This window comes from Choloepus didactylus, chromosome 18 (assembly GCF_015220235.1).
Source record: "Choloepus didactylus isolate mChoDid1 chromosome 18, mChoDid1.pri, whole genome shotgun sequence".
Classification (NCBI taxonomy): domain Eukaryota; kingdom Metazoa; phylum Chordata; class Mammalia; order Pilosa; family Megalonychidae; genus Choloepus; species Choloepus didactylus.
Window position 1 is genome coordinate 48763398 of NC_051324.1, and position 12092 is coordinate 48775489.

At 50.1% G+C, this 12092-nt stretch overlaps 1 protein-coding gene across 1 annotated transcript in view; it reads right to left on the reverse strand.

Moving 5' to 3' along the window:
• PLXDC1 (plexin domain containing 1) overlaps window positions 1-12092 on the reverse strand; it is a 90495-nt gene that overhangs the window by 27709 nt on the left and 50694 nt on the right. Inside the window, exons 8-9 of the mRNA XM_037809379.1 lie at window positions 6729-6824; window positions 2727-2808 (exon numbers count right to left, since the gene is read on the reverse strand). Of these exons, the coding sequence (XP_037665307.1) occupies window positions 2727-2808; window positions 6729-6824 (178 nt within the window). The remainder of the gene's footprint in view (window positions 1-2726; window positions 2809-6728; window positions 6825-12092) is intronic.

Genomic DNA, 12092 nt, shown 5'->3' on the forward strand with positions numbered 1-12092 from the left:
GAGCTCAGCGACATCTGCAAGGGGAGGATATCAGGCTGAGCCCACTGCTGAGAGGAAATTCGCAGCAAGTTAGCCCCTTGCACCAGCAACCATCTGCCCATCCCAGCCCTGGTGAGGCTGAGGACCGGGGCGTCGCAAGGACTGTCAGTCTTGCCTTCTGAAGGTGTCTCCATGGGCTCAGGGCTGCTCTGCTGGACTGAGCCGTCCCCCTCTGCCCCTCTGCCTCCCTCTCAGGTGCCCACTGCTTAGGGGGATGGGGGGAAGTGGATGCTACTGGGAGCTGGGAACTAAAGTTTCTTTTAGGCAAAGCTAACTGAATCTTTCAAGGATTGAGCCTTTGATTTAGGTCTAATAGCATCACGTTCTAAGCCGGAACCAACTAAGCCAGGTTTGAAGAGGAAGGCATGAGAAATGGCCACCTACTGAGTGCTTCCTGAGCACCGGGTGCTGCCCAGCCACTGCTACTGCTGCAGCTCATACAACACTTGCAATGACACCATAAACAGGGATTAGGACCCTCATTTCCAGAGCCAAATCCCAGCATCAAGGACAGCCTCACACTCCAGAGTGGGCCACTGGGAGAGAGAGTTATGAGGAGAGGATGAAATCAGATCTGGCCTGAGCTGAGTGGAGAGCGGAAGTCCTGGTGGGGTGGACGGCAGGGCCAGTGGAGGGAACGTGGAGGGCAGAGAACCCAGCAGGTGATGGAAAGCAGCTGGTGGGGGGAGAGCCCATGTTGGCCAGCCCCACAGCACCAGCCCTGCCCTCTGGCTTTTGAAGGAACCTCGGGCAGAGCGGAGGCTCCAGAGAGCTGGCAAGGAGGAGCACACACTAGAGTGAGCCCAGGCCAAGGGGGTGAGGGGGACCGGGTTGGATTTCCAGTCTTACCCGCTCTCTGAGGGAGCATCTCTGTCCCTAGTGGACATAACCACAGCCTGGGCAGAATCCACAGCCGGAGGCCCTGCCCTTCCCCTGGCCTAACCAACCCTCCCTCATTAAACTGTCGTGATCTCTGGTTCCATTTTTCTCCTGGTTATCCCCTGGGTTTGGGTGTGTGCATTAACTGGGGGTTGTATCAGGGCGAGGGTTTTGCTTTCATCTGACCCATTTTGCGATTCTCATGGCTCAGCTCTCCTTGGACGCTGAGTCAGTCGGTGGCAGGGAGCCCCAGGGAGCCTCACTATCGCTGAGACAGTGGTTCTCAAACTTGACAGCACACAAGATGGACCACTTTAAACATGCAATTCCTGAGATCCTGGTCCCAGAGCATCATATTCAGTGGGTCTGGAGTGGGCCTGGGAACCCACATTTTTAACAAGCTCTCCAGGTGCTTCTGGGCTGCTCCCAGTCTGCCAACCATGCTTTGATAAGCTCCACTCCAGGATGAACCAACCTGGGGCCTGTCCTACGTATTCTCTCCGAGGCTCTGTGCTTTTCATGCAAAGTGTCCTGACTGCTGGCAAAAATGCTGTTTGGCATTTGAGGAGTTAAAATACCAGTGTGCTGCTCAGCCACATCTCTCTGAACCACATAACCCCAGCCCATTTTACAGGGAAAACAAACTGTGGCCCCAAGAGAGTACATAAAAGCCCAGCTGGTGGGAAGAACTTCAGGGGCCTGCTGAAGCCCTTCCCCTCCTCCTCGGCTCCAGGCTATGTCTGTGTGTCAGGCAGGCTGCCCGTCAGGACGACAGCTTCTATTTCTGCACCAGGATATTGGAAAGGAGCAGAGGAAACACTGACAGCTGCATGACAGCTGCATGGGAACTCGGAGACTCCATAATTTTGTAATTTTTGAGATTGCCAAAAAGGTTCTTAGACTTCATAGGGCTTCCCACTCTCATGAGAGCCCTAGTCTCCAAAGAAACTCTTTTTTGTTGTTGTTTTTCCCTTCCTGCCATTTATTTCTCTTGGACAGGAAAACAGAGCTGGAAGTCTCATCTGTAACGAAATTATTTCAGAACAAGGGGTGGAAGATAAGTTAGATATAAGAACTTTATCCCCAAAACTGAATGCCACCCAGAATTTTCTCTGCTTCCAAAACCAAGTAAACACGGCTTTGTGGGTTCCTTCGACTTTCCATGGATGCTTGCGATTACCGTATCCCTGGTTTTCAGGAAATCCTGTTGCAGCCTGAGAAAGATCTGGAGGTAGACTTTTGGGTCATTGGGCTCTCGCCCAATGGTAGTGGGTCTTTGGATCATACCGTGTCTCAAAGCCGGTGATTATCACATCTGTTTGCAGATGAGGCACCATGTGAGAATGCAGGTTCCTGGAGGCCTCTCCCAGAGATTTAGATGCCGAGGGTCTGAGTGGCCCCAGTAATCTGCATGTTTAACACGTGCCCTAGGTGACTCTGGGATGTCCACAACTCTCGGGTGAACTAACCCTTCCCGTGAAGGGACATCTCTCCCTTTTCCTGGATATGAGAAAAAAGCTGCAGCAGCTGCTGGAATTCCTGAATGGTCTTTCAGAAGCCTGATTCACCACAGGCCATGCCCTGCCACACAGACACCTGATGGGTCACAAACCTCAGGGGGAAACTCACTGCTGTGACATTCTTGTCCTAAGGGTCAGGGTGGCACTGGTCAGAGACACCCTATGTTGGCAGATTGCTGTCAGTGAGGACCCACCAAGGAGCCCCAGGCAAGGAGTTGGGCCGTGTCACCCCCTTTGCCTCCTCCACAGTCTGCCTGCGGGAGCCAGAGGGCAAGCCTGGGCACAAACCTCTGGAGGACATGGCACCAGCTGCAGTCGAAGGTCAGCTCCGAGGACACGCAGGTGTCGCAGCTCTGATGCTGCAGGCATGCTGCAAGAGAGGAGGGAGCAGGCCCTCAGCGCCAGGCCCTGCTCCGCGGGCTTGCAGGGGCAACCCCGACTGCCGGGACCCTCGAGGCCATGAGCAGCAGCTCTTCTTAGGTACAGCCCTGATTCCTGACTCACCTCTCCCTTCTCCCCTCTCTCCCTCTCTTCCCCCCTCCCTTCCTTCTTTCCTTCCTTTCTCCTTTCCCTCCATCCTTCCTTCCTTTTTTCATTCATTCATTCAGTCACCAAGAAGGTGTTCAGCAATGAGACCCTGTCCCTACCTTCTTGGGACTTACAGTCATGTGGGGACACAGACACTAAATAGATAAAAACAAATAAAAACCACATAATTACAATTGTGATGGGCTCTATAAAGGACTAGTAGCATGTATAAATGGATCTCACCTAATGTGGGACATTATACTTCCAGGTCATCGCCTGCACCACAGGATCAAAAGGGATTTTTAAAGATGCTCTGGTTTGACTCCCACGCAGGGCTTGAACCCTGGCTGGCCGGGAGCACTATGTCCAGGCACAGGGTCTGCTGTCAGAGCCCTGCTCCCAGCCCCTGTTCACCCACCCACTCTCTCCTCCTCCTGGGGGTCTCTGAGCACTAAGTTTGAGAGGGCGAAGCAGGCCCTCTCCGCTCTCCTCCCTCTCCTCTTGGAAGCAAGCTGGCTCCCCACAGGGAGTGGGCTTTGTCCTCTGCTCCTCCACGCCCAGGTCTGACTTGGGAACGTTACCTAACCTCTCTGTGCCTCAGTTACCTCATTTGTAAAACAGGGATAGTTGTGCCACCGAGTCTGCCGCTGTGGGGATGAAGTGCGAGCATACCTAACAGTGCAGCCACAGGGTGTGCGCCCATAAACAGGACTTGTTACCTACTGGAGGCCCGGTCCATCCTCACAGTATGGCCTATGAGGTGTGCATTTACTAGTTCATTCATTAGACTAATATTTGTTGAGTGGCTCCTGTGCGCCGGGCACTGGGCCCTGTGCTGGGGACTCAGCAGTGACCAGGAGGCACAGAGGTGCTGCCCAGTGGGACCTGTGGCCTAGTGGGGGGACAGCCAACAGAGGCACAAAGAACTCACTCCAGGGCATCCGGTGTGAAAAGGCCGTGGGAAAAGCAGAACGGCACAGGGAGGCGGAATGCAGTGGGGGTTGCCGCTCTCCTCAGGGGGTTGGGAAGGCCTCTCTGAGGAGATGTTTGAGCGGAGGCCAGTAGGGGAGAGAGGAAGCAAGCCCAGCAGCAGCTCTCCTGGGGAGAAGAGACGCTGTATGCAGAGGCCGGGGAAGAGCCTGTCCCAGGCGTGTTCCAGAACCGCAGTCAGCCAGTGAGGGGGAAAGTGGTAGGAGTCAGGAAGGCGCGAGAGCTGGGTCCCAGCCAGGCAGAACAGAGCTGGAGAGCAGAGAGGGCAGTGGGCGCAGGTGGCTGGACGGTACGTGGACCCTGCTGGCACCAGCCAGGCAGAGCTGCAGACAGGGCTGGGGCAGCAGGAAGAAGGGGGGTTGGATTTTAAGAGACGTTCACTTGCTGCCCACGTAAGTGAACAGAATGAGCTGAGTGGCAAATAGCTGTCACATCCACCATGCATTTTATTGTAGAGAGACAGGCACTCGCCTGGAATAACTGCATGTAATATAAGGGCTCATCTCATAAGCTGCTGAACAGAAAATGTGGACAGCAGCTAGACGTGACAGCTGACTACAGAAAATGACCACTCATTTAATAATCATTGCAGGTATTTCTTCACTATGTGTGGCTTTTCATGCAGCTTTACCACAGCCCATTAATCTGGGAACCCAATTTGTATCACACGGACTTGAAACAAGATGGCAGCGGGGAGGAGGAGAGAGGCTGTCGTGGGCACTGCGTGGCCACCTTCAGTGGCTTTGTGGGAGGTACTGGCTGTTGGTGGCACTGTGTCCTTTTTTTACCAGGGCTTGGCAGGTCCTGGGAGGACTGATGGAAAGCCATTGGCAGGAAATGTACAGGGACTGGCCTGAGCATGAGAATGAGGGCTCTCTGGCTGTTTTGTCCCTGGATGTTTCCCGAGGGCCTAGAACAGTGCCTGGCAGTTGACGAATGCTTGTTGACTCAATACGTACATGCCCTTGTTATCCCCGTTGCACAGAGGAGGCAACTCAGGCTGGGGGAGAGTCATGGGCTTAAGAGTGGCAGGTCTGAGTTTGAATCCAGGTCCATCTGAGCCTACAGCCTGAGTGCTTCATCTCCAGGCCCCTCCGTGGGCTCCCCCGCCCCAGCTCCCACCCTCACCCCAGGCCACCCTTGCACAGGTCTCTTCCTTAGAAGAGGGACCAGGAGGCACCAGCCAAGGAGTGTGAGGGTTTGGAAATAAACCATCCACACTGGCGAAGAAATCATTCCAAGCATCTTGGCTAAACACCCTGCCCCACCCCAAATAGTAAGGGCAAAAGCCTGAGAGGTGGGAGCAGAGTTTTCTCAGGACAAATGTAAGTGGCCTTCCAGGAACTCAAATCATAGCCTTGCTAGCAGTGATCTCTCCCACCCAACCAGCTGCACCCAGACATGGGAGCCCATCGCCTGGTCAGTCCCAGTGACTCTGAAGACCCCTTAAAAGGCTCCGGTTCAATTGGCCATGAGAAAAAATCCAGGCGCCTTTTAGGGTGTTCATAAGAGCCACTGACATTTATTTCTCACCTGCATTTCAGATGTTCTGAAATGCTAAGGTATGCCATGCCTGCTATGAAACACACAAAATTCACTGGAGGGGTGGCCAGTGGTTTAAATGCACAAACAGAGTGTCCCAGAAACACATTCCCAGGATATTTCACTTCTTCTTTGATATTTCTGCCAGGCAGTAGCCCTGCCCTTGGACGTCCTTGCTCCTAAACACAGTTTCATTCAAGTCCTAGGCCTTGGGGTTTGCTTTCACCTGTCCTCAAGGAACCCCTGACTATCAGGCTCCAGGCCTCCTGCTGGGATGGAAGGTGACTGGTTGGGGGCTGTGACCTGCAGAGAAGCTCCAGCCCTGGAACCCCATGGCGTCTCCAGGGGAGATATCCAGGGGAGGATACCAAGGACGGGGTCCAGGGCCTGCTGAGCCCTGGCTGAGGTGTGGCCTAGCATTACAGAAGAAGCTTTCTCCGCCTCTTCTTTCTCTACCTGCCTGCTCCCAGCATCTCCAGGGAAGAGGAAGGGGGCAAAAGAGAGGCAAGATATGCCGGAAAAGGTGGGGAGCAGCCCCAGCTGCAGAGAGAAGCTAGGAGGTCCCATGATCCAGGAGAGGAAATTAAAACCCTCTTTAAAAAAAATACAAGAATGGGAGTGCTCCTTTCCCTCACTCTCCGCAGCTGCTCTGACCACGTCCCAAAGAGTATCCAACCCTGCTCCTATGGGGTCTACACCAGCAGGTGGGGCCTTCGCCGCGTGGGAGAGTGGGGCATAGAGGGAGGAGAGGACGGTCCTTGGAGGGCTGCTGGCTAAATCTTTTCAATGCCTCCTGCCCCGAGGACCCCAGCATCACCCCTCCTCTAGGGAAAATACAGTGACAAACGTGTGGACCCCTTCAGTTCCTGGACTACCTTTCCTGGGGGCTCAGTCCAAAGTTCTCGGAGGTACCTCCTTCCTGAGTTTCAGTGATGTATCAAGAATAATAATAGCTGTCATGAATCAATCACAAACCACACTCCAGGCCTGGGACGGGTCAGTTAGTGTCTGAGCTGCCGTTTACATCCTCTGCTCTACCTCCTGTAGCTCTACCACAGCTCTTGGAGGGGGGTGTTGTCAGGGCCATGTTACCGATGAGAAATGGGGGCCCAGAGAATTTGGGCCCACGTACCCACACAGGGGTCAGGGGTGGGCCTGGGAACCAAACCCAAAGCTGGAGCCTCCTGGAGAGCAGGATGCTCCCCACCAGTGGGAATGACCCCTACTCACTGGGCAGTGGCATGAACTCCACGGCTGAAGAGCTGGTGACCTTGCTGGGGTCCAGGGCCACGCGGTGGTATTCGAAGATGGTCCTTCGCCGAGATTCTGAAACAGAGGCACAGCATGTCATCAGGGGCTTCTCACTCCTGGGGGGGCTCTAAGGCCTGTCTCTAGAGCCTGGCGGGTGGGCCAGGGACTAGAGTGGGTGGAACCTGGGGTTGGGATGCAGCCACTGAGGTTGCGTCATTATCAACCTGCGGGAAGACAGGAGGACAGGCAAACTGACCTTGAGACGTGAGTGTTGTGATACAAGCAGGTTACACTCCTTTACACAGAGGCCTGGCTGCCCTTGGGGTCAGCACATAGGGGATCCCAGGCTTCTGCATGCCTCTGTGCCCTCACAGCTGCTGTCCCCTTGGCCTTTGATGCTCTTCCACCCCTTCTCTCCTTGTCAAACTCATCCTTCCAGATTTGGCTCAAGGGCTGCTTCCTCTGAGCAGCCCTCCTTGACGGGCTCCCTCCACCTCTCTGCTCAGGCTTGGCTCCCTCCTCCCACAGTGCTCACCCCACTATGTGGACAGTAGGGTCTATTTGCAGGGTGAGGGCATTAGATTGTATTTGGTCCTGAACCTGCCCCACGGTGAGTGCTCTGCCAATGTCTGCAGATGGACAGGCTGACCTTGGAGCACCTGGAGTGAGGTTTGAGTCCTGCCTCTGTCCCTGCAAGAACTTTCTACAGGGTCTCAGAGTCAGGGAACCTGAGTTCTGATTCAATTTCTGATCTGACATGCCAGATAACCATAGGCAACCTACTTGGGCCTCAAGTTTCTTGTCTGGAGAGACAGAAACACCCACCTTAGGAAGAAAAATTGGGATGGAGATGAAAAGGCCTTTGCTAAAATAGCAAGCGGAGATGCCCTGACATTTCCCACCCAAGAAATCATGACTGGAGGTAGAATTTCCTTCCACTCTGAAAGGCAAGCAGCCAGCTGCTCAGCTTTGCGAATGAGTTTCACAAAATGGCCATTTAGTACTTGGTCTGCCCAGCTCTTCCTCCCCCTGGAAACAGCATCCCCTTTGGGGGAAGTGCTCCCAGCCCAGCCCTCCACATGGTCCGCATGGGAGTGGCCATCTTCCATGAACCTGCCTCCCTGGCCACACAGTGATTGGTCCAGGGCTGGGCATCTGACACAAGACGGACCAATCAGAGGCTTCCCTGGAACTTCTCAACTGTAACCAGGAGGCTTTGGCTCTCTGGTGGTGAAGCTAAGAAGATGCAAGCCTGGGGTCCATGAATGGCCGTGTTCCAGCCTCAGGAAGAAAGCCAGAGCACAAAGCCACCTCATGGAGAGAGGCAGAAAGGCCTGATGGCATTTGAGGCCCTGATGTCCTGGGACCTGCTTTGGTCCCTGTCTTCCCAGTGGTTCAATTCTTCCTTTGGTTCCGTGGGCTAATCCAGTAGCCCCCAATACACCCCCTAATCTGCTTCAGCTAGTTTGAATTAGGTTTTTATCACTAGAAGCCCAGAGTAGGTGGGGAGATAAATTCCTCACTCAGCTGAAGGTGGTTTGGAAGAAAACTTCCCAAGGTGGCAGCAGAGCACAGGCAGGGTCACCCCGGGAAGGGGCGTCCTGTGAGATTGCTGGGAAATCTCCACCCTGTGTGATGGTCGGGTTCATGTGTCCACCTGGCCAGGTGATGGTGTCCAGCTGTCTGGTCAAGCAAGCACTGTCCTAACCGCTACTGCAAGGACATTTGCGGCTGGTTAATAAACCAGAAGGCTGGTTTATTAAATCATCAGTCAACTGGCTGCAGCTGTGACTGATGACATCAATGAAGGGTGTGTCTTCCACAATGAGAGAATTCAGTCAAGCTGGATTTAATCCAGTCAGTTGAAGACTTTCAAGCAAGACAGGTAGAGGACCTTCACTTCTACTTTGGCTAACCAGAGAAGCATTTCCTGAGGAGTTCATTGAAGTAGCCAGTTCATCCTGAGGAGTTCATCAGACATCTTCATTGGAGTTGCCAGTTTGCTGCCTGCCTTAAGGAATTTGAACTCATGCATACTGATGGTTGCGTGAGACACTTTTAAAAAATCTTATATTTATAGATATCTCTTGTTGATTCTGTTTCCCTAGAGAACCTTAACTAATACACCCTTCCTGTTTGAAGAAGCTGGGGGAGGATCCACTGCTTAAAAGAATATCTCAAAGTACTGACACATGCTACAACCTGGATAAAACTTAAAAATATTATGCTAAATGAAAGATGCTAAATACAAAAGGACACATATCCCAGATTCCATTTGTATGAAATGTCCAGAATAGGTAAATCCATAGAGACAGAAAGTAGACAGGGAATGGGGGAAGAGGAGATTTGGGAGTGACTGCTAACAGGTACAAGGTTTCTTTTTGGGGGGTGATGGAAATTTTCTGGAATTAGATAATGGTGATGGTACAAAGTGAACATACTTTAAAAACCCCTGAATTGTACACTTGCTGTTGCTGCAAAGGAGAGGCTAGGCCTCCCTATAATTGTGCGTAAGAGCCTCCTCCCGAATGCCTCTTTGTTGCTCAGATGTGGCCCTGTCTCTCTAGCTAAGCCAACTTAAAAGGTGAAATCACTGCCCTCCCCCCTACGTGGGATCAGACACCCAGGGGAGTGAATCTCCCCGGCAACGTGGAATATGACTCCCGGGGAGGAATGTAGACCCGGCATCGTGGGATGGAGAACATCTTCTTGACCAAAAGGGGGATGTGAAAGGAAATGAAATAAGCTTCAGTGGCAGAAAGATTCCAAAAGGAGCCGAGAGGTCACTCTGGTGGGCACTCTTACACACAATTCAGACAACCCTTTTTAGGTTCTAAAGAATTGGGGTAGCTGGTGGTGGATACCTGAAACTATCAAACTACAACCCAGAACCCATGAATCTCGAAGACAGTTGTATAAAAATGTAGCTTATGAGGGGTGACAATAGGATTGGGAAAGCCATAAGGACTACACTCCCCTTTGTCTAGTTTATGGATGGATGAGTAGAAAAATAGGGGAAGGAAACAAACAAACAAACAGACAAAGGTACCCAGTGTTCTTTTTTACTTTAATTGCTCTTTTTCACTTTAATTATTATTCTTGTTATTTTTGTGTGTGTGCTAATGAAGGTGTCAGGGATTGATTTAGGTGATGAACATACAACTATGTAATGGTACTGTGAACAACTGAATGTACGATTTGTTTTGTATGACTGCGTGGTATGTGAATATATCTCAATAAAATGAAGATTTAAAAAAAAAGAAATGGTTCATTTTATCTAAAAAAGTTTGCAAAAAAAAAATCTCATCTTTTTACAGAGAACAGAACACACTCAGGACTGGTTTTATATGATTATATCTTGTTTGCATTACAAGGAGCATTGGATATCTGTTTCTTGGGGGGAGGAGTTCTGGAAGATTATAGAAGATCCTAAACACTGTTCTATGAGGAAGCTTCTACAGAATCCCCCAGAAAGCCTATTAAAAAAAAATATGCTCTCTCCCTAGAAATTTGGATTCCAGTAGGCCTGGAGTAGCACCCAGGAAACTATATTTGTTAAAGCTCCTCAGGTAATTCCACGTAAAGCCTTCTTTGAGAACTATTGGGCTTGTAGCTAGATACTCTCTAGAGCCCAAAGAGGTAAGGGTTTAGGACCAGAGAGTTCTCTGGAACTAAGGCTCCCTGGCCAGTGGATTGACTTTGCTACTCTGAGAGCTTGCCTCTGACAGCTTAGGTGGCAGATAAGTTTTTGCCATCTTGTCAACTCCCCAAAGACTGACCAATCACCTTGGAATACTATGATAACACGTGAGCAGCTCTCCCTGTTTCCAGCCATAATTATGCATTTACCACTAGAATGTTGCCATGACAAGAGTAGGGACTTTTTTTTTTAATAACAGCTTTATTGTGACATAATTTACGTAGCACACAATCCAACTATTTAAAAGGTACAAGTCGATGGTTTTTAGTATATTCACAGAATTGTGCAATCAACATCACCATCCATTTTAGAATATTTTCATCATCCCCCAGAGAAACTCCATACCCGTTAGTAGTTACTTCCCTTTCCACCACCACCCTCTCCCAGCCCTGGGCAACCACTAACCTACTTTCTTCTATAAGCAGGACCTTGTGTATGTGTCTTTAACACTTGGAACAGTGCTTGGCACATGACAGATGTCAATATGTATCAAATGAAGGAAGATATCCTGTTGCCCGTTCCATTTCCCTACAGGCGAAATAAATTCCCTGAAATGATAAAAAGGTGACAAATTCCCAGCCAATGATCCATTTGCTGGAATAATTCCCCCAGCAACTTTTCTGCACAACTACAGTAGAGAACGGGGACAATCCCTAGGAGTTTATGGTAATATATTCATAAACCACACTTTATGAATGCTCAGGAATGATTATGGTTTGTAAACTTTCTTGGATATAGTAAGATCATGTTGGAAGCAATAGAGTTATTTTAGGTTTTTTTTTTCTCTTATTCCATTGTTTTCTTAGGGGTTGTTAATTTTCTTGGGGTATGGTAGGAACATGTTGGAAGCAATGTAGTTATTTTAGATTATTTGTTTTTCTTACTCCTCTGTTTGGACATGGTTTATTAATTTTCTTGGGGTATGGTAGGAACATATTGGAAGCAAAGTAGTTATTTTACGTTATTTGTTTTCCTTAATCCATTGCTTTGTTTGAAATGTTGTGGGGTTTTTTTGGTTGTTGTTTGCCTGTTTGTTTTTAATTTTTTGATAAACAAAGTTAAAAAATTGAAAAAAAATCAGTAGAAAAATGGGAGTAAAAACTAAATGACAAATAGGGTGGGATGGGGGGATGGTTTGGGTATTCTCTTTTCACTTTTATTTTTTATTCTTATTCTGATTCTTTCTGATGTAAGGAAAATGTTCAGAAATAGATTGTGGTGATGAACGCATAACTATATGATCATACTGTGAACAGTTGATTGTATACAATGGATGACTGTATGGTTTATGCCCATCCTGAGTAGAGGCCCTGGAGCGCCCCTGCCTGGTCACAGGCTGGCTTGGGCACAGTGGTCTTTAACTGTATGCAGCTGCAGTGGTCTCCTAACCAGGCTCCCTGCCTCCAGGACTGACCTGCTAAACCCTTCCTGTCAAACGATCCTCCTAAGGCAGGCATCTGACTGCTCCTGCTTAAAATCCTTCAACAACCCCCCATTACCTCCTGATAATAGTCTCACCAAGACCTTCCTCCTAATTCCAACTTACCCTTGCCTTGAACTGAGCTCTTCAGCAACACCAAAGGATTTATGTCCCCTCCTCTCAAACACGAGCTATCTTCTTGCCCCTGCACTTTGTTCGGAAA